General features: G+C 42.5%; 1 protein-coding gene across 3 annotated transcripts; it reads right to left on the bottom strand.

The window, feature by feature from the left end:
- Nucleotides 1-2,172: 2,172 nt before the first annotated feature.
- LOC119227465 (uncharacterized) lies at nucleotides 2,173-17,694 on the bottom strand. 3 transcript variants are annotated; one of them, XM_037486260.2, is made up of 5 exons: nucleotides 17,069-17,694; nucleotides 11,479-15,472; nucleotides 10,740-10,857; nucleotides 7,124-8,017; nucleotides 2,173-6,055 (listed from the first exon to the last, which is right to left on the bottom strand). In XM_037486260.2, exons 2-5 carry the CDS (start codon nucleotides 14,861-14,863, stop codon nucleotides 5,476-5,478), a joined length of 4,977 nt encoding a protein of 1,658 aa, XP_037342157.2. In that variant the 5' UTR covers nucleotides 14,864-15,472; nucleotides 17,069-17,694; the 3' UTR covers nucleotides 2,173-5,475. The 3 variants fall into 3 exon arrangements, with proteins under 3 accessions (XP_037342157.2, XP_037342154.2, XP_037342156.2); XM_037486257.2 differs by having other exon boundaries at nucleotides 10,740-10,860; nucleotides 17,069-17,691; XM_037486259.2 differs by lacking the exon at nucleotides 17,069-17,694 and adding an exon at nucleotides 16,953-17,062 and having other exon boundaries at nucleotides 10,740-10,860.
- Nucleotides 17,695-22,146: the final 4,452 nt, after the last annotated feature.

Here is a 22,146-nt window from a genome sequence, read left to right as displayed (position 1 = left end):
ATGCTTTTATCAACATAGAAAAGTGGATTAGCTTGCTTTATGCAAATGTTTTATTTGACTGAAAAACTACATTGCCAAACAGTACGATACAAAATAAAATTATAAAGTGCACATTTCAGCTAAACAAGGACTTAATGCAGTTAAACCATGGCTTAATATTTTCTTTTCTTCAGGTTTGCTGTGAACAAAGCAGTCAGGCCTCAATGAACTGTAACAGTTACCAATAAAAGGTAAGCCTGCTATTTTCTTTGCTTTCAGCAGCTACTCAAACAGAAGCATGTTGAGATTTCCAAACAGTCATCCATCCCCAAGAAAACGCTGATCTTGCGATAAAAAAATTGACCTCGTTAAAATGGGTTTGCATTAATGTTGTTAATAACGCGTTTAACTAACAGCACTAATATCCATATAAAGAGCATCATTGCCAGGGAACTTTAACCTGGAACTTGGATGTAGTTGAGAACAAGAATATGCAACTTAGATCAGCTGGACCCTGGATGCAGCTCGTTGGGAACATTATCTGTTATTTTGGATTTGTCATTAAAAATGTTTGCATGCATATCTGCTTATGACAAAAGGACATTTTTTTGTCATGTGAAAACACAGTAAAATTACCCCAACATTTCCGATAAAGTATCGATAATTCCTGTACATTTCCATGGACCGTTTCCATCTTTGAATATCATCATTTACCAATTCCAACCCGTTCACACACTGATGACAGGGGCAGTCAGTAATGTCTCGGTCTTGTGAGGGGAGTGAAGAACCAAATACAACAGCCTGTAAATCTATATTTCAGCAGAATACTTTAAAATCCTTCTCCCATCCTCAGAGTGCTCTGATCCCGGAAAGTTTGCTCAAATTAGTAGAAGATTTACAGTAAATCTGTTGGCATATTTTTTCAGACTGTGTGACAAACAGACCGTCATCTGGCCCAATAAATCACCACAGTCCCCGTGGTGGCTGTGGAACTGGCACATAAATTAACTATTCATAAAGGTGGTCTCTCTCTCTGGCCTTATTCAAAGTGCTCTAATTAATCAGCCTGAAATAGATGAGAGACCTACATAACTGACGAAACACAACCGCTCATACACCATGTACAATTTAATACACAGATGGAACAGCACGCTGTGTGTACTTCTGTGTGTGTATTTGTGTTTGTGTTATACTGTAATTGCAGAAAAAGACATTCAAACCATTGTAACCATGGTACTCTCTATTTTTCAAGGATTGCAGAATTAAACAGATCATTGACAATGGCATCACAGTACTAAAAAATTATGACTTTTTATTTCACTTTCCAAAGTGAAAAGCATCATTTCTTTTGATAATTATTAAGATAATTTCAGTTCATAATAACTAGAGTTTTGCAATCATTTTTCACAACATTTCTGTATAGGTTTTGGAGTTATTTTACTCACCTCAGCAATTTTTGCGATCTGTTAAACAAGAAAGAAACATGAGCAGTTAGCAAGGAAACAGTTTGAATGTATTTAGGTAGAACTGAAGAGAAGCTCACCTGAAAGGCTGCAAATGATCCCTCATCCAACAAAGAAAGAACAAGTAGGAACTAGGTTGAATTGAACTAAAAATATAATATCAACATATTGTCACCTCATAGAGTCGTTTTAAAAAAATAACCTTCTGGCCAAAAGCTGTTGTTCACCAGCTGTTGACTAACTTGGATGAATATTGATCTGCAATTTGAAGCTTAGTTTAAGTTTCCTTTAGGTTGTTTTTCATTCTTGTATGTTTCTGGACCTGTGTTAAGTTATAAGGGAGCCTACAGCAGTGGTTCCCAACCACCGAGAGAGAGAAGCCCCCCCCCCCCCCCTTTTTTTATTTGACTTTTTTTATTTTTGAAAAAAGAGCAGATTCTCTTGGCCTACAGTATTTTGTGAAGTAGTGTGATCCAAGCACCGTCCCTCTCCCTCTCAGCTTGTTGAGCAGGATGACGTATGCGCTCGGGGTCCAGCAGCTTGTCACGCCATGCGGGGAAAAGATATAGATATTGAACACCGTTTACATTCAATGTTAAAAGCTTGATCATTTTTCACTGCAAATCGCCACTTCTGCTAACATGTGCATGTCCATGTTATGGGTGACGTTGGCTGTGAGCACCATGCAGGGTTAAGACAGCGGAGACAGACACCAACAGGCCATACTGAGTCACATTCCACCATCAAGCTTAGTCTTTATTTGCACATTGATGCATTTCAACAAGGCTTGGGAATACGGCACACAATAAGATTTCACATAAATCAGCTTTATCCACTAAAAAGTCCTCTCAGGTCGTAGTTCTTAATCATCACTAAGCCTTAACAGTGATCAGCGTTTACATGAACAGCAAAGTATTACACGCACGGCCTGAGCAAAAGTCAGTGAAGGTGTATAGCATCCATAAGATTTCACAGTGAAACTAGATGCCTTGCCACAGCTGCGAGCAGAAATTATTTTATTAACACACACAGCTTTGGTCCACTGTGTGAGCTTTAAAGTTGAGTTACTAAGAGAAACATCCCATCTAGCAGACATGTAAAGCAGCATGGTTAGAGAATACTGTCTCCTTATTCCAACAGAAGCCAGGTTTCCAAGTGCTATGCAGCCTATTGCCAACTGTTTAATACATAATAGAAATAATCCCGCACAGATTATACTTGGTGAACATTGTCATGAAAACTGTGGTAGTGACATAAAAAGCAGCGTAGTTTTATACATGCCATGGCCCCGTGCTGCTTCCAAACAGCACGGCTCTGCATACATGATGCCTCGGAGATGCCAGAGCTGGCAGAGACCCACCGAGAAGCTGCCCGGCAACCCAACTGTGGAGCTGCAGGCCCAAACTCTGCTCCTCTAAACTTGATCTACGGCCAAGTTCCAACGCAACCCTTCATATGGAACAACAAGGAGGAGATCCACAAATACTCCCCCTGCGTGTCTCTGTGTTGCTCTCATGTGGCCACTTCCAAGTAAGAGCTCATTGGACCATGCTTCTAAAATGTTAGTATGTCAACCAACAGTTCCCAAAATGTAACACTGAATTCAAAACAAAGCGAAAAATTGAACCAGAGCCCCAAAGGTACCAGATGTACCGTAGATGAAAGGTCTCTGGTAATTTGATTGATTTGCAGATTTGTTGGTATCACTTAAGTAGAATATCACATAACGCAGGTCTGCTTTATCAACTCATTTTGAGATCCAAAATGTATTTTAAAAGTCGAAAGTGTGGCCAGTGAGAATCCTCAATTCTGATTGGCTTACTGTATAACCGGACACGCAGGTGTTTGATGCCACTTCATTTTATGCAGCAGCTGAGGATAAACCAGTTGTTGGATGGGTTAGTAAATCTCTCCATACAACATACCCGCAGGCACCAACTAATCCTGCTGCTTAAGTAGTGGCGGAGCAATGGCAGACAAAAGTTTGCATTTTGTGGAAAAATTAAACAACCCCCCCTGCCCCACAGATATTGGACCCCAGTAAGGTCAGTGGCATTTGGTCATAACTCAAATGGAAAGCTCTCTCTGTCCAAAAGTGAATATTTCAAATGGCACAACGACACCTGCATCCGAATCAGTGTTCTTTCCACAGTCTTTCATAACCGTAAAATTCTGTGACAATAATTATTATTGTGTGCCTGCAACGTTCCCTTTGTCACATTTGCAAAAGGATACCAATTGCAATAGCACTGTACTCTTTTAAAGGTTTTTTAAAGTTTCTAAATGTGTCCTTATAAACATCCGTAGACGGTGACCATGGTGACATTTTTAGCATGATGACTCAACAACAAATCCACTGCTGAGATGATTGGCAGCCCGACCAGCCTCCACACTGCATTTTATATTTGTACATCTGACGAGGATTTAGAGGAAAGTCTCTCTCGATTGCTTCCCTATCCACACAAACACATCTAAATCTGCCAACGTTTCTCACTGTGACAAATGGTGGATGGAAGTGAGAGCAAATGTTAAGGAAGAAAAAACCCCTATCTCCAGCATGTTCCTCCTCTTCAGTAAAGATGCCACAGAGGCGAGGATCAGACACTATGCAAAGGGAATTATGGGGGATGAAGTCACTTGCACTAAAAATACCACGGGCGTGAAACCAAGGCGTTCAATCATCTAAACTGCCGTCACATTGTTTATGGTCATTTTACTAAGCTACCTGATGATAAAAGGATAATAAAAATGCAACAAGTGGAACCTCTAAACGAGCTTTTAACTAGAATTTGGCTGTATAAATACCAAAAAAACTCAGCCGTTACTATACACACCACTGGCAAAACTTTGCACTTATCAAACAGAGAATATAGCATTAATCTGTAAGCATATTGCTCAATTATTACATTCACATTTTAAAATGATTCATAAAACAATTTATCTTAATTAAATACTAAATCCTTTCATATATATATATAATTATCACTTTAATTATCTCAATGTTTCAAAATATATTATTGACACGCTGTTAAATACTCTTTAAAGATGTATGTGATTATAAAATACATTGTAAACTTTAAAGTTCAACCTTTTTAAAGGCTTTTAAAGTATAGATGAATTGGGAGGTTTAGGCATTAATTTGGGACGGAAGTGTAATTTGATACAAGGCCTGAGACACATTATATTGTTGGATCTTTCTAAATGGATAAGGCAATGGTAGACTCCCACAGAAATGCTTTTCTCCAAATGTAATGTTTTTGTATGTGTTTATGAATTCATGCCTTTTACTATTTGTTTTAAATACAGATGACAAAATCAAATCATTTCGAATGCCTCATTGATAAACTACGTTTTAAGGTGGATATTTCCTTGTCTTTGTGTGTATTCTGTGCAGTACATTCAATAGAATAAAAACAATTAAGGAACTATTCATATTTCTTATTTAGATAGAGAATAATGTGAATGTGTTAAAAATATATCAACCCTGTGTTTCAAAATTTGTTGTCAAAAGCCGTCAAAACCCCTTAAGAATGACAGTGCACATCTTACCAAGTGTCAGTGGCTCAACCTGAAGCGTCTGTTTTGCCTGAGTCTCAAACATAGTCTCCAGGGCTCCCATTCGATTTCAGGTGGAGATAATTGAAGGTCGGGTTTTGGATCTCACTTCTAAAGTTTCCAAGTGGTGTTCGTTTGGGATTTTTCCAGGAATTGTTGCCACACACTCCCAGTTTGTAATGAGGCAAGAGCTGTCAGCACTGGGTGGTCAACAGACAGTGACTCAGCAGGTAATCATTCAAATACAATCAGACAATTACGTTAAACCAATCGCAACGTGGAGGCCAGTGTAAGAAAATGCAACAATGAACTAGTCTTTTGTGCAGAAGAAGGCAAAGGCAGCAGGCAACATATTTTTGTTGTTACAGTTGTTTCTTCTCTTCTTCATCCCTCGGCAAAAAACTCAGCTTCAGGTAGAAGACTCCTCCAAAGAAGCTCTTCGAAAATCTAAATGAAAAAGCCCCATGTCTTTCACAAATCACCCCGAGGAAGATGATGACGAGGATGAAGACGATGATGATGAGGGGCAGGGTCTAAGGGCCTCGCCGCCACTCAGTTCTGTTAACCCGGCCAGTGATAGAGATGTCACTTCCCTCTCTTTATCCTTCCTGCTTCCTGTGCAGACGGACCTCTGGGCTGGTCTAAACTGCCAAGTCACCTTCTTTGCTGTCGACGACTGCTCTGCTGATGTCGCCCGTTTCACCGGCGTAGTGACATGTGGGGTTGCCACGGGAACGGCTGCTGTGTCTTCCAGGCCTGCACCGACCCCAGTGACCTCCCTTGCTTTGCCGTTGTTGTTTTTGTCCTGTTCCGTGAAGAGCTCAGTCAGCACTTGGGCTTCAGTGGTTTCTCCAAACATGTCCCAGCCCGGCTCAGCAAGCATCCGCTTGGATCGCACCGCGCCAGAAGCTTTGTTCCCAGCTGCAGAGAACCTGGAGGAGCGGCTCGGGTCGGAGTCGGACAGGTCCGAGTCCCAGTCACTGTCCCCGGCCACCGAGCCACAACCCAGTAGTGACATATCAACAGGTCCGGATCCCGAACTCTCTGAGTCGGACTCCCTGGAAAAACACAAGAAGACAGAATCTGGGTATATTGGGTATACCGGGCAGAATATTTATTATTATTATTGCTGAATTTTAAACAGAAGAAGGGGAAACAAACATCCTTTAAAAATACTTTACATTGACTTTGCAAAGGAAACGAAAGCAATGAGGGTTTCTCAATTAAAGTATGATTATGAATGGGTTTAAAAAACCTAAAACTTAATTTTCAGCTTTTGGGTGATTTATTTATGTTGGGAATTTGTTATATTTATATTTTTAACTTATGCACCAGGTGACCATTCAAATTCAACCAACAATTACCTACTCATCCATCCGCCAAATAAATGAAAGTTTACATTATTGTCTGGCCAAAATTAGCATTTTAATTCTTGAATTACTATTATAAATGATCTTTGATCATCTTTAGGTGAACGTTTGGGCTAACATTACATAGCGCGGGATAGCATAGCAGAGCAACATCAGTGCTGTCTCAGAGCAGATTGTACTGTACGCCACGAAATGCAATAAATCAGTAGAAACCCAAGGTAACATGAAACCGAATGAAAAAATAGCACAACAATGCTTCAATAGTTTCATTAAATCCTAACATTGCTCATATCAGACTTTTTCCTCTTCAGTCACGCGCCACAGAGAGCTGTATCAGAGATGGCTGTAGAGTGACTCTGGGCTTTTTAAGAAATAATGACAGAGGCCTGGATTTTGGTGATCTCATTGGTTGCTCCTTCACTCCTGCATGTGTGTGTGTGTGTTCTCGGAGCCTCCTGTGAAAGTAATCCAGGCACAAGTCGCTGTGGAAGACACGGAGCTCACTGGAAGGATCACATATCCCATAGGGAACTTTCTTGGTTTCCCTCAGGGGAAGCTGGAAGACCTGGCTAGGGACAGCGATATCTGGGCTACCTAACTTACTTACTAGCCAATAATACCTCAGCGACTAGGGGCGAAAATGCATAGAAAGCTAAAATAATAAAATGCCTTTGTTATGTTTTTTCTTGGACCCCCTCACTGAATTACAACCAATGTACCCCGACAGTGAACCCTGACACAAACAAATAGACCTACCTGCCACTGTAGGGTGCGGTTCCTGTAGGGCCCAGTAGGTGGCAGGCTGGAGCAGCCAGGTAGACAAAGCTGTCGGTGCACAGAAAGTCTCCTTCCTCTGGTTTGTGAGGGCCGAGACGAGTCGGCTTGACGTTCCATTCTGTACTTGACTGGTCCATCTGTGCTTTCATGCTTTCTGAATGTAGCTGCGCAATGTCCTGTTTTATACCAAGAGTGGGGACTTCTGCGATTGTGCCGACTTCCCCCTGGGAGGCAGGTCTTGCCGACACAGCGAGGTAAACGAAGCTGTCCGATTGGACAAAGGGATCTATGTCCCCGCAGTCCAGTCCTGAGCTTCTGATTGGCTTCTGATAGGGATCAAGAAGGTTTTTGATTGGTTGTTTTGTGGGAGACATGGGAAGAGGAAAGTCACTTCTCATGAGGGTCACTTTTCTTCTGGGTGGAGCCTCTTCCCTTTGTGTAGCATTGAAGGCGATGGAGGCCTCCATGTTTGTTTGGTCCAGTTGGGTCCTAATGATGGAAACCGTGCCTATCTTACCGACCCTTTTCCCACTCTCCTCCTTCCCTCTGTCTCCATCTCTCCCCGTCTGTCCACACCCAATGTCCTCTCTTCCGCCATCACTTCCTTCGTCCTCTTGCGCAGGTGTGTTGAGAAGTGACGGGTAGCACCACTGTAGCTCAGCACTCTCCTCCCTCCCCCACTCCTTCAGCCCCACATCGTCCACGTCTTTCTCCAGCGACGTGCTGCTGCTGCCCAGGTCAGAGCCGCTGATGGGCTGGTCGCTGTCGTAGCCGGCCTCCTCCTGGCTCTGGTTGGATAAGGACAGGAAGACGCCACTGGAGTCAGACTCCAGCGTGAGGTTGGAGTCTGGAGAGCTGTCTTCCTTAGTGGAGCTAGAAAAGAAGACAAGAATGTCAAATGACTGCTGTGTGTCACCTGACTTCTAAGGCTGTTACCTAAAACCAGTACAACTACTGTAGGGTGTTAAATAGTATAAAAAAGGGAAAATACACAATGTGAACTTTTAATGAGATAATCAGAGATACATTAGAGACATTAAATGTTCTGCCAGTAACAAATGACATATGTTGCAGCCTTTCAAGCCGACTTGGTCCAAATTATAAAACAAGCCAATGACAGTAGCCGAGGTGGCTGGCCAGTGGATGGCAATGGGGGGGGTCGCCCCACCTGGAGTGTCCCTCCTTAAGATGATATTAAATAATAAAAAATCTCAATATTTGTGTTTTTGAATTATGGAATGTATGTAAAATAATACAAATATACGGTGTCTTCATGCATGTTTTAGCTACGCTACGGGCAATCAAAGTATGATATCTTTATATATACTGAATAAGAGTGTTATTTATGTTTTTTTTCATGATCAAATAAATATTTAATTGCAAAGTAGTAATGTGTTTTTGATACCTTAATTGGTACCTTAATCAACCTGGAATATTTGCTGAAGTTGATTTGATTACCCTACCTAGAACCTACACCACCAGTCGCCACTGGACAGTAGAGAAGACTGTTAAGTCTGTATTTAACATGGATCACGTGGACTTGGGAAGGAATGTACACAGCAGTTCGGGACTTCTATAAATGGAATAATGTTTTAGATTATGGAATCGGGATGACGACATACAGTCTCTCTTGGTTTATACTGCCTCCAGTGGCCAATAAACCGAACAAATCCTTGAAAAAGCACAACTACCCTTCCTCTAGCAGCTCATCAACACTGTTCTGCTCCCATGTAACACACGTGCCTGTTCTCAGACGATGGGCTCACCGTGTTCTACTAGTGTGACATGGGAGGAATAACCAACAAAACGAGATGAAAGCAATCAAAAAGCAACATAAAGCTTTTGGTAGTCCATTGTAATAATTGTGTGAATGTTTTCCCGCAGCACTGATCCCAAACCCAGTCACAGTCTGCTAGCTGTCAGTGCTCTGTGTGAGCTGACAATAAATAAGCACTGGCTGTAAATGAGTAACAAACAAAGGGACTCGGACCAAGCTACACAACACGATTACTGCCAATCAAGAAAGTGGGGCATGAAGACTGGGGGGGGGAAAGTGTAAAGGCAGTGGGAGTTCAAATAGTGTGTTTACTGAGAGTAAACAGCTCACAGCAATCACTGCTACTGACATCAACCGCCTGTGTCAATCCAAAATCTTGAAAGAAATCGCACCAATATAAATTATGTTCTAATTATTCATTCATAATAATCAAGAAGTGCACTTCAACTGTTCATTTGGGGTTTTTACTAACACCGCAAACTAAGGTAAAACATTTTTAAACCACTCTGGTCTAAATGTGACTACTTTTTGTTTCATTATTTACTTTAGTCCCTTGATACTTTGCCTCTCAGTAACTCGTCTGCTTCTAGCTGGTCACCTGAGGTTGACGCTGCGTGCACATCACGACGGGGAAAAGTAAGTCATTTTCTCTACAAGAAAAATGAACCTGCCCTGTGAAAACGCCTGTGGATGAAGCTGACTTGTGGATCGATGAGCCCTGGTCACACAATGCCTCTAAAGTGAAACTCCAGCCAGTGCGAGCAGTTCATCTGCATGCATCCCCCGGCCTGGACCGACACACAGCTGCCCAAAGAGCAGTCAGCCTCCCCTAAAGCTAGCCCTGCTTGAGCTGTCTTTTTCTCTACTGCTTATTCATGTCAAAAGTATACTAATACAACTAAGATAACCAAATAATAACAAAAACAATGGTAATAATCATCTGCTTTTAGTGATCGATTTGACCTGGACAGAAGTGCTCACTGTAGGCACTTTCTATTGTATATACAATATCTCTACAGATACAGATATACAATCTCTCTACAGAACTGCGGAACGCAACTTAAACAAATTGCAGCTTTCAAATTGTTGCACCTTGTACATTCATCTATGCCATTTTCTTTGTGTAATTAATCAATCGCTCTTTTCCAGGACTGACCAAGAATGTTTACCATCTTTCTTGTCTAATTCATTCACTCACTCATTCTGTTCAGATTTATTGATTGCATGTGGTGGGACTCAAAGGCTCTCGTATTGGCAGTTTTTAAACACTCACAGCATTTACTAACATTTAGAATAGGTGATTTTAAAGAAGAAATCTTGCCACTATTCCGCAAGTTAAACAGGCGCAAGTCCAAATTGGATGTTGAAATATTTTGTTGATGTGTTAGTATATATTAAAATAACATAAAAAGGAAATGATGAATGAAAAGAATAAGATCCGAAGTGGAGTTTTGATTTCTATATCAGCTGTAGTTTGCTAAAAAAAACACAGGATGTATATGTTGTGTTCCATATCAAATAGGTAACTCCGTATAATACATTTCAAAATATCTACCATATATTTGCTAAACTTGTCAGTAAATATACATTTATAGTACACAATTATGGTTTATTTTAATCTTGCACTAAAAGGGAACTTTAGTCAGATTTCAAATATACTTTGGCTGAATTCCAACCTGGACATGGATCCTGCCCTGTTCAATACACCCCTAGTATCAAATTAAAATGTAAAAACTGCCTGGTATTTCTATTTTTATTTATCTTTCAATATCTGTTGGAGAACAGTTCAGAACCAATGCGACAACATTGTGGAACTACCTTATGCCAACAGTGGAAGTCCCAGCAGAATGGGCTGAGCAGTGAACAGGAGGTCTGTCTGCGTCTGGTGCCGGTGAGGCCGTAGCTGTGAGCTCTAAAGTCACCCGGCTTCTGCTCACTGCTGGAATATAAAGCACAGTCAAACACAACCAAGGTGAGAATGGGGAGCTAATCAAAACATAACCTGGTCAAGCATTGGGATATTTAATCACATTCAGTGGATCAGTGTTCAACCTCCAGTGACTCGAGTGAACATTTGTCCAATTCTATTTGTTGCTATATTAAACGTTTCTAAGAGCATTTCTTTTTCCTTCATTTACAGTAACAAACCCAAAGAATCCTAATCTATGTAATATGATCAAAAATGCATAGGGCCAAGGTTGGACAACACTTTGCAGATCCACGACTATCGAGCAAACAAACAATAAATAAGCTTCATATGGACCAGTAAGTGAATTTACATGGAATATATCTCTATGTAAGTAGCATGTTGATATTTTAAGCACTGGTTTGGTATGTAATATTAAAGCAATAATGTTACAGTTCAAGAGTGTAGTTAGGCCTGATGTAATGTAATCTAAATGTAATCTGAGATTACTAGTTTCTTCTTGAGCAATTCATTCATTCATTAATCAAGCTCCACTTACACATTTTATACATTATATTCCTCTTTGTTATTCTGACTGAAAAGAATATGAAGAAGGACAACAATCATACACAAAATGCAATCACTGTTTACCTGTGGTGGGAGCAGCTTTCTCCCTCTGCGGCCCAGGGTGTGTTTGGTACATGTCGGCTCGCTCCATCTGTGGCTCCAGCAGGGACTGGTGTGCACCCTGAGGGTCTCTGTGGGGCTGAGACAGGTCTAGGTGCTCCAGGTCAGAGTCCAGCTCCCTGGCTCTCCTTTCCAACTCTAACAGGCTGAGCTCCGAGGCTGCTGATGAGGGGGGGTGGGAGCCTCCAAAGCCAATTGGCGGTCGGAGGAGAGGCCAACGCTGCAGGGATCCCGAAAAAGAATCTGCATCGCCAACTGCACCCTCTTCCCCTTTCTCCCAGCCCTCCTCCCACAAAGTGTTGACCATATCAAGGACAGTGTCCCAAACCTCTACACCCCCTTCTTCCTCAAATGTACCTCCTTCTTCCTCCTCCACTTGGCTTTCTTCATTTTTTGTTTTAGCTACCACCCTTTCCAAGTCTTCAACATGCCGCTCTTGTATTTCATCCTTAGTCTTCATTCCTCTAACCTCTACTCCCCCCCCCATCATATTTACATCTCTTGCCTTTTTCACATCTTGCATTATGTTTCCAGCCTCTTGCACCTTCACTTCAACCCTTGTTTCAGACATTTCTCGTTTTGTTTCCTCAACCAGGCCTTCACTGATGGTAGCCCTATCTTTCTCCATGTCTTTCTCTTCTCTCCTGGTCTTGTCTCGCTTTTCTTCCTTACCCGCCCTCTCCTCCATCTCAGTCTTCTCCCTGCTCCTGGATCTTCTGGGTTCATCCTGCTCTCTGCAGATTCTCCAGTGCTCCAGGTTCTGCTCCCTCAGGGAAGCCCGGCCAATAACACTGGCCCCCAGTCCTAATTCTGGATGAGAGGGCTCTTTGAGTGAGCATCGTCCCACCATACTTGAAGCATTCATAATGGTTGTTAGCGGGTTCTCTGAAAAGTGGCCTGTACGGGACTGGAGGTGGGCATGTGGGCGTCTCTTCTCCAATGCTGAGAGGACAGAAGGGAGTGGGGGGAGAATGGGCAGATTGTGGAGTGCCCCGCCCTGCCGTACAGTCCTCTTTCTGACCATGATTCGGCGAGGCCAGGTGGACTCGATGCCCTCCGCGGGGCCTGTTGACTCAAGGTCTGCAAAGGCTCTACTTGGTAGAGGGCTGACCACACCTGGTCTGAGTCCTGTCGCTGTGCCAGGCCGAGTTCTAGAGCTTGACTTGGATGATTTGGACTTGTGGGACCTGGAACCTTTCTCTACATGTCTAGATTCAGTTATGTCAATGTCCAAAGGCTTATTCTCTGCCTGATCTACAGGGACAATATCAGTTTGTCCCCCAGTGACAGTACTCATCTGGGTGTTCTCTGTAGTCTTGTTGCTGTTCTGAGTTTCACTGACATCCACAGTCTTAGTGTTACTTTTAGTCTCCGTTTCCTTACCATCAACAATCTCAAGTACTTTAGGCTCAGAAATAGCAGCAATCTTAACTTCTGTCTCAACTATTCTGGACTGTGCTCCGGAACCATCCTCATTTTTAACTGAAGCTTCAACTCCTGCTTCTGTTCCAGTCCTGTTCTCCACCTGCTTTGTGATGGCTTTGGCCTCAACCACTGCCTCAATCTCTGGCTTCACCCCCGCACCAGGTTCATCTCCAACCTCAACTTTATCCCCAGGCTCCATGCTGTTCTCCTTGTTGTTCACAGTTGAAGGTATTGTCTCAAAAGCTTCTGGCTTAGCCACACCCCTTACATTTCTTTCCCCAGTTCTTGCTCCTCCCCTGTGTCCCTCCTTGTTCACATTTGGAGGAGTATTTTCTATCCCAATACCAGACTGCACTTTTCCTTCCAGATCCCGTCCCCCCGGTCGTGTTTTCATCTGGGAACCCATTCTTGTTTCAGATCCATTTTTAGTCCTGGAACCATTGTCATATTTGTTCCAATTTTCAACTCTGTGGTGTTCTTGTATTCCAGCTCTGATTTCAGCCTCTGACATGTTTCCAATTCCAACATCACTTATTAACCTTGGCCCACACCCCGATCTGCTATCAACTAACACCAAACCCACATTCCCATTGTCAAATTTTGACACCAGACCTCCACCTCCACTTTCAGGGCCAACCTTAGACCCGGCTCTATTCCTACCAACAGCCCCGGTGCCCATTCTGGGGGCATTATTGGGGGATGGTGAGGGGTGGGGGAGCAACAAGGGTGTTGTGTCTAGAACCTGGTCAGACTCCAAAAACACAGAGTCTCTGTCTAAACGCAGTGGAACGGGTCGACCATATCCAAAGGTCCCAAAGGTAGATGTTTCTCTCCTCTCCCTTTCTCTTGCCTTCTCCCTCTCCAGCCTCCCCCGCTCCCTCTCTCTTTCCCATTCACGCTGGGCCCATCCTCGCTCCATTTCTCTTTCTCTCTCCCTCTCCCAATCCCTTTCTCGCTCACTGCGGCCCCATCCTCCTCCTCGTTCCCTCATGTCCTGCTCGAGATCATGAGCAGACAATTGGACCAGGGGAGCACGGTAGGGCGATCGTCGAAGCTCCTGGGGTGGTGACAGTCTAAGGCTCTGTGTTTGGGAATAATGCCTAGGCTGGGTGACTTGGGGAGGTGAACATCGCAAACTCTGAGACTGACTGGGGCGAGGTTTGGCAGGGGAGAAAAACACCGGGGTATGATAACCCGAAGAGAGAGGTGAGCCTGAGAAGGGGGAAATGAGAGGGGAGGTAAGAGAGGAGGACTGGCCCCCGGGGGGCGGGTATTGCCCGGGGTTCAGATACCCTCCTCCCCTGTCTATCATTTCGTTTGTAGTAAGCTCCAGACATTCCAAGTGTTTCGGAGGTGTCAAGACCTTCCAGGAATGTCGGCCATCTCTGCTCTTTGTACTTTCTCCATGGTGATGATGGTGTTGCTGATGGTGATGTTTCTTGGATGAGGAAGAAGACACTCCAGGTGCTGAGAATGATGACACGGAAGGAGAAACTGATCGGTTGAAACATCCGGGTGAATGGCAGCCAACACCATCGACATCTTGAGCACCAAGCTTCAGCGAATCATAGATGGCTCTTTCATCTAGTCGTCGAACAAATGAGGGGTTAGGAGTTAGAGAGCGTGGCTGCGGATCAAACATGTCAGCTGGAGACCTGCTAACCCTAAGGGAGCCGCTTGCAGAGTAGCTAAAACTCCCCTCACCTCCAATGTCTCTCCTAACGGACCCTCCAGGGTGATGGTGATGGCTGTCAATCTGTTGATTGATGCACATGGTATCGTAGATGGATCGTTGGGGTACGTAGCCGTCTCCATATCCTCCTTCGAGTCCCCCAGCTCGCCCTCCCACTCCCCCATCCCCAGGTTTCTCCAGGCAGCAGGAGCTCTTCCTAAAACACCCGGGACGGCTAAGAGGCTTGCCCATGATTGGTCGGATGGCTGATGGTGGGAGGGGTTGGTGGGAGACGCGACTGTAGTTTGAAGAGTGAATTGTGAATTTGGTAGTTTCACAGATTTTGAAAAAAAAATGTGCTTGCGAAATAACATTCAAAATTTGCCAGATGCATTGCAGCTGGCTTTGAGGGGGCAATGGCAAAGATGAAAAATGTCAAATGTCATATTCAAAATCTTTTCTTGCTTAATTGACAAGTCAGGACAATCTTGTGATCAAAGTACAAAAACAAACTACTGTTTATAGGCATTTATCATGACATAAAACAATCTAAACAAAATAATGTCCAAATCAAATTATTCCAAAAAGATGTTGAAGAAAACATACGAGATGAAATAAGTCCAGTTTTTAAGTCCATAGGGTTACTGTTCTTATCTCATCTTCTTGCCCACTCTCTTCCAAGAATGGCTGAATTTGTATTTATTCTGGGTGTTCATTGTTCTGGCCGTCCTTTTAGGGCCAATTAAGTCTTTATCCAGGGAGCCTTAGTCAGACACAAAGCGAGTGCAGTGGATGGAGTATTGAATCCAGTCAAAGCCTCTCCTCTTATCCTGGCTTTGTTTGTTGATTTTCATTGTCCATCTGTGGAAAATAAAGCAAACAACAAAAGATCTGTGGCAGCTTGAAAAAATCCCCCCATGAATATTAATGGAAGTCTATTCATTATTAAGATATTTGTTAACAATCACTGATATCATATGTCCAAAAAAAGAGGCAGGCCGTGCACACAAAATTTAGAAGAAGTACTACTGATGATGTCATCAGTGTCTTGTTGTTGTGTGTTCTCTGTTTTCTCTGTCCTTTAGTGGGTTACCAATACTACTCAGGGGACAACTACATGGATCGTCAGTTGTTTGTCATTTGGAAGTCAAGCCATCACTTCAATACACATTGAAGTGATTTAGATGTCAGTACAACTTCATGCTATAATACCCATTATGTTTTTCCTTGAAGGACAGGCTGAACACTGAGTTGGCCTATTTGGAACTTCTTAGATATCACTTAGTAGGCAAGACAATGAAAGATGACAAAATAAATGAAACAGTCACAATCTAGATGGTGGAAACTATTTGGAGCCTAGGCAAAAAAAGATGAGCTTGAAAACAAGCTAAATGATTAAGCCCCTGTTTAGAAATCCCTTAGGTCTTTTCCAAGTTAAATCTAAGATTATATAACATAGCTACAATAGTGCAAATGGTTAGAAAAACTTTTTAGAGTTTACACAAGAAAAGATTAGAATAAAAAACAACTCTGCAAGCATTTGAAATTTGGAGGATGCAAATATGACAGCTTGCACCAAGCAGCCTTGAAGCTCCATGCAAATTTGGTGCCAGAAATAAAGTCAAGATGACGTCAACATGCATTCAAAGCTGTTCACTCCATCAATAACGAGAAATCAAAAGCAGAATAATTCAACATGTCACAGCAGTACACATTTAGCGATTTGGATTGATGTGGACATTCCTGCCTTGATTTAATCAAACGGCTCCATCTGCAGCAGCTAGCCCTCTAACTCCACTTTGTGGCAGACACCAACAGTACTTAGAATATTGATTAGCTCTAAGCATTAGCCTACAGGAAGTCCCCAACGTCTCAAGGAAAAATAATATATTTCAAACCAATTTTGACCACAGAAGCATAGCATTCCCCAGCAGCCTGTTACCTCGGGACGACACCGACTAAATTCACCAGTTCAGAGGGGAATAAAAGTTAAGCGGGAATGACGAATGTACTGGTTCTAAAACAGATGGACATGCACGTATATAAAAAACATCTTTAGAAGACTTTTCACCGTAGTCCTGAAGTACACAAAGCAATATCAATCTCAAATGTAGTATCACAGTCAGAACCGTTTCATTTGCAGGGATGAGTGAAGCCTCCCTGACAGATTATTAGATGATTGACACTTGAGAATCATTCCTGTTCTCTCTATCTCATTCTCTATCCTTTTAAGGTCCCTTCATTCTTAAGCATTGTCTCACCCTCTCCTTTTCTTTCTCTTTAGTCACTGCCGCTGCCCCCTGCTTTATCCCCCCCCCCCAATCAATAGAAGAGCCAGAACCTTTTCAACATGGTCACAATCATTAAGAGGCTACGGTCCAATCCGTCGATCTCAGTCCCATCCTGTTAGCATCTGGTCATTCCGCCTCAAATCAGCGTCCTCATTGTTTTTCTTACCAGAATCTCTGCCCCGGTTGTTTCGCTCTCTTTATCTCTGCCGTTTTTCGCCTTCTTTCTGACGCTTGTCTCCCTTTCTCTCCCCCTCTTTCTCTCCCCTATTGCGCTCTCTCTCTCTCTCTACTGTGAATCATGCCTTCTGTCAGAGGAAGGTTTTTTTGACAAGCGCTCTCTCTGCCAACCAACACACCAACGCAAACCCTCCTCCTCCTCCTCCTCTCCCTTTCACTCTCTCTCCCTTCTAGCTTTTCTTCTACACAATTCAGCCTCCCTCCACCTCTCACTCTTCTCCATCTATCTATCTCCTATGCCATTTACACTCCACACATTTGGGGCTTTAAGAGCTTTGGAGCAATAAGGAGACAAACTTCTTTTTTCCAGCTGCTTCTCCTTTCTCTATTTCTCCATCTCATCCGTCACTCCTCATCACTCTAAGTCACAATTGTTCTATTCTACTCTCTCCTGCATTCTCTTATCCTCCTGGATTTAGTCTGACCTGAGTATGTTCACTGGGGAAATCATTACCGTCAGACATTTTGGAAATTAGGTAACTAAGGAGAAGAGGAATGAAGGAAAGACCTATCCATCCATCCTTCCTTGTTTCAGTCCCACGCACACTTTTCATTCTCTGGCTCTCTCCATCCCTCTTGTAGCCCTCTCAGTTTGCCCTCTACCTCCCACTCTTCACCTCAGCGTTAATGCAACACGCATCACTGTGGAGGCGGCAGGGAGGGCGAGAGAAAGTAACAACAGGCACTCGCATAACGTACAGTGCAATTTCAAAGGCAGCGTCATCAGCAACATCATTTCACCATATACGGCTGTGTGGAAGAACAGGATTTATTTTTAAACAGTAAGAGCATATCTATGATTCAATATTATAATGTACATGTTTGGTATTGCTGTACACAACGCAGGCAGAGATGGTTTTGTTTCTATTCAGTGCAAAGAACAAACTAGCTAGGAAACACAACAAAAAAAATCCAGGGAAGGAGGTGTGCTGCCCACGTTAAATGTTTGTCAATGCTGCAGTCCAGCAACATTGACGACTGAAAACCATACATAATATTGAATATCTTTATCTGAATCAGGAGCTGAGAAACAAGCAGATTAAAGAGATTGACCCTGCTTGCCCTCAACAAGGCTGATACGCTTGAGAAGTCCTAATCTTCTTTATGGCTGTGAAGTTATAGGGGCTTTGTAAGAAATGTACACCGTTACAGTCACCCAGCTTCCGAAGCGCTAGCTCCCATATTAGCTTCTACGCTAGCTTTTAGACAAAGCTCCATTGACTTTCCTGAATTAGTGACTCTTCTTTGCAAAATGCTTTCTCAAAAAGCAGTGATTCATTCTCCCGATGTCCTAAAATTGTAAAAGTTGCCACATGCAAAGTTAGGTTTTGATGTAGAACAGCTTAATTTAAGCTTAAATAAAGCCTCGGTTTCACTCCCAAACAGAAACAAACATAGACAGCACAGATGCATAGTAGTTATGTATGAAGGCAAATCAATGTTGAAATCTGTAAGCGTGCATGTGTGTGTGTGTGTGTGTGTGTGTGTCTGTGTGTGTGTGGGTATGTAGCTGGGAGGAGATCTCGCGCATACAACTCTAAAGACTCACTCATGCAAGCAAGTTGTGCTTTCACACACGTTGTAGATTTAACAACAGCATGCTGGAAAAGAGTGGAAAAAGTGTGTTTCCAGGCTCTCTGAAAATACTACCAAAGAGGCACAGTGGCTTAAATAGAAAGTTCATTTTGGCCATTGAACAACCCCATTGACTAGAAAGCTCAGGAACACCTAATGAGTGATTCACTGCAATTTGTGCTCTTTTCAAAAGCAACCTTGTGACAGACCATCCCATTATCATGGTGCCTACAGGTGACTGGGAGATTAGGTCACTTCAAAATACTAAGCAGGAAAAGCTTGCTAAGAGCGTCAATTGTTCAAAAATGTAGAATTACCTTGACCATTCATTACATGTTGTTGTTGTATTTATTTGCTTCACATTGACCTGGACTGTAGTTACAAGATATGCTATGGAAGGTCATTTTCAGTAGCCATCAATTACTTACTTTTTGGTCTACCTTTTCATCAAAGGCCACTGAAATTTCTGAACTAGTTAATTACTTTGACATTTAATGACTAGATTCAAACAACGCTACTGGACTAACAACTATTTTGAGACTTTTAGTCCAGCAGGATTATCACAAACTATGACGTTGGGGGATGAGTATGCGCATTGTGTGAATTGAGTTTAATAACCAACTGTACAAAATGTTTTTTAATCAAATATTGCAGCATCGGGTTGACCCAATTCTGAAGGCAGGTTTCAAGTGCAAGCTGTACCTGTTTCTTGTTCAAATTGGACCTGGCGTTTTGTGTGATTGACAGGGACAAAGACTGACTCACACTCCCCTTCATTATGCTGGTTTGCCATGTGAGCTCAAGTGGTGTGTTTGTGTGTGCGGGGGTGTGTGTGTGTTGAGAGACAGAGAGACAGGAGGTAGAGAGAGGCAAGCAGAGACAGGGAGAAAGATATCAGCCAACTTCCTCGAAAACACATTGTATGAAAGAAAATCAGTGACTTGGTCTGAAAATCTGTGGCTGTGATTGTCTTATTCTTCTCCAGCTGCAGCTGAGCATGTTTTATTTGATAAGACCAGCCGCCACGAGGAGATTAAGCCAAACATAAGGGTTTCTTTCTGATCCTTGAGGTCAAATTTGCCATTCAGGTTACATGTTTAACCTTAACGCCTTGTTCACACCAAACATAAATATCACATTTGGTGGCACTGTAAATGCTTCATCAGCACTTAACGCAGCATAGATACGGCAAAGGGCATGAGAGCAGTTTATGTTGTTTGCCAACACAGTCTCAACTCTCGACAAGCTGGAAAATTGTCCTTTAAATCAATTTTTACATTTTGCGTGTAAATTTTGGATCCAAGTTCCAGCTTGTCGTCTGTGTAATAATGTAGAAATGCTGAATAAGAAAAGGAGGAGTATAATCCCTAGCATTAGGGTGTGTATATTAGAAAGTGAGAAAGGAAAGGTTTGCAACTTGCAGTGTTACATAAGGTTTCAGCTCTGTTTCATCAATAAAACAATTCACTTTTTACTTTATGTTATAATATTATACGTTCATTTTTGCCTGCATTATGGGTACAGTAAAGAGCTTCAGCTTTTTATCGCCATCAAGAAGAAAACAAACTCATACTCATTCATTGCTCCTCTGTTATTATATTATTGTCTTCGGAAAAATCATTCTGAAAGACCGTCAAATCTTGTGGCCGGCTGCTGGTAAACAAATGAATCAGCTCAACCAAATGCTCATTGTCCCTTTCAGCTAGAACAGAAAAGGGGGTCTGTGTTCAGAAAGCAGGAAAAAGATGAAGCACTGGCTACGTCCTCACAAGCAGCACGGTATGCTTCTGACACAGCATATGGTGGCCTGTGACTGACGAACATACCAGAAATGACATCTTCAGAGAAGAGCTGGCAAAGCAGGGGGTCCTAACAGAAGGTCTATTTCAATGTAGAACATAAACTATATACCATCGTATAGCTTGGAGACCTCCAAGGGCATTGACCACCAAAGGTGCTGAATGAAAACTTAACAACAAAAAAAATCAGTTTATGTTACTGGCGAAGAAATACATTAAAATAACACACAAAAACATTTAATTTTGAATTCCCTAACAGCCCTATAAGCCCTATCAAACATGGAAATGACAGGCTAAAGGCACATCTGCGTGATAGCCCAGTGTGTGGACAGTACACATGGAAAGGTTTTACAGGGACAGAGTTGATAGAGGGAACTACTCCAGGGCAGGGTTGGTGCAGGCCTCACGGCAGAGAAATGGGAGGAGTCAATATAATGTGATTTCATGAATTCATTTAAAATGTCCAGGGTAAGGGGCATTTATGATTCATATACTGGATGCTTGGTGGTTATTTATGTCTGGTTTCAACATGGTTTGTCTGAGAGAAGTTCCTCTGGGCAATTCGCTGTCTCGTTTTCTTCGTTAGCTTCTTGCTTTGTTGAGTAAATGTACATAAGCACGTCATGTGCGCGTTTTCTGGACTAATTTGCATATTATATTTACTAACTTGTTGGAGAAGTGTTTGCAGTATTTTCAAACACATTTGAACGCATGAGTGCAGATTGAAACCAAGACTTTCAAACCGTGCGAAGCATTCATATATTTGAGTACATGATAATCCTGTTATAAGTTGGATCTGGCTCGATTTGGTACCAAAGTTAGTGATGCTGCGGTACAACAGCTGTCAGACATTCTCTCATAGACTTTTATATGTATGTTTGTACTTTTGCATTTGCATGACTTTTTAGAACCAAATTGTTTCCTCTGATTGGGGCCCTTTTGTTTTTAATATAACTTAACATACAATATAACATATAACGCTAAAACTCCTCAAACCGGTGATAATGTTTTTTAGTAATTATTTTCAGCTAGTTTCTATGGAAGCCCAATTCTGCCACTGAAAAAAATATTGATAGTGATGAAACGTGTCTACAGAACGGATGACCATGTTTCCTGATTTTTTCTATAAAAGTCCACTGTAACCATGGTGAGTGAGGAGCCCCCTCCAGTGGTTGTTCACTGCTCATCACGTTCAGCTGAGCAGATCTTGCAGAGCTTGCAGAGCACAGGAAGCAGCTGCACAGTCTCCACACTTGGCTGCATTGTGATGCACGGCTGTGTGCATGTGTGTGCGCAGGTGTGTGTCTTTGACCACAGCTGCGTGACCACGCAGACAGTACATGCAAATGTAAATTAAGTAGCAGTAGCTGGTGACCTGTAGTTACCAGTGGTAGAATCAAACTGACGGGAGTTTATGGTTAGCATCAACACTCAGGTTTTTGTTGTTCGTTTTGAACATATCTATGTATGAAGTCACTCTTCTCAATTCTGATTCCTGTGCTAATGCATTCCTAACACTTCCCACTGAAAGCCTACCGCAAACCTATCAGTCCGACCCCAAGTATGAGCTACGCCATAGAAGACATTGCTGTGAATAACACAAATGAGAAGAGGGGCAAAGGAAGGACAAGAC

This window comes from Pungitius pungitius, chromosome 14 (assembly GCF_949316345.1).
Source record: "Pungitius pungitius chromosome 14, fPunPun2.1, whole genome shotgun sequence".
In the NCBI taxonomy this organism is placed as follows: domain Eukaryota; kingdom Metazoa; phylum Chordata; class Actinopteri; order Perciformes; family Gasterosteidae; genus Pungitius; species Pungitius pungitius.
The sequence above is the reverse complement of the archived record's forward strand: the minus strand, read 5'-3'. Positions and strand labels throughout refer to the sequence as shown.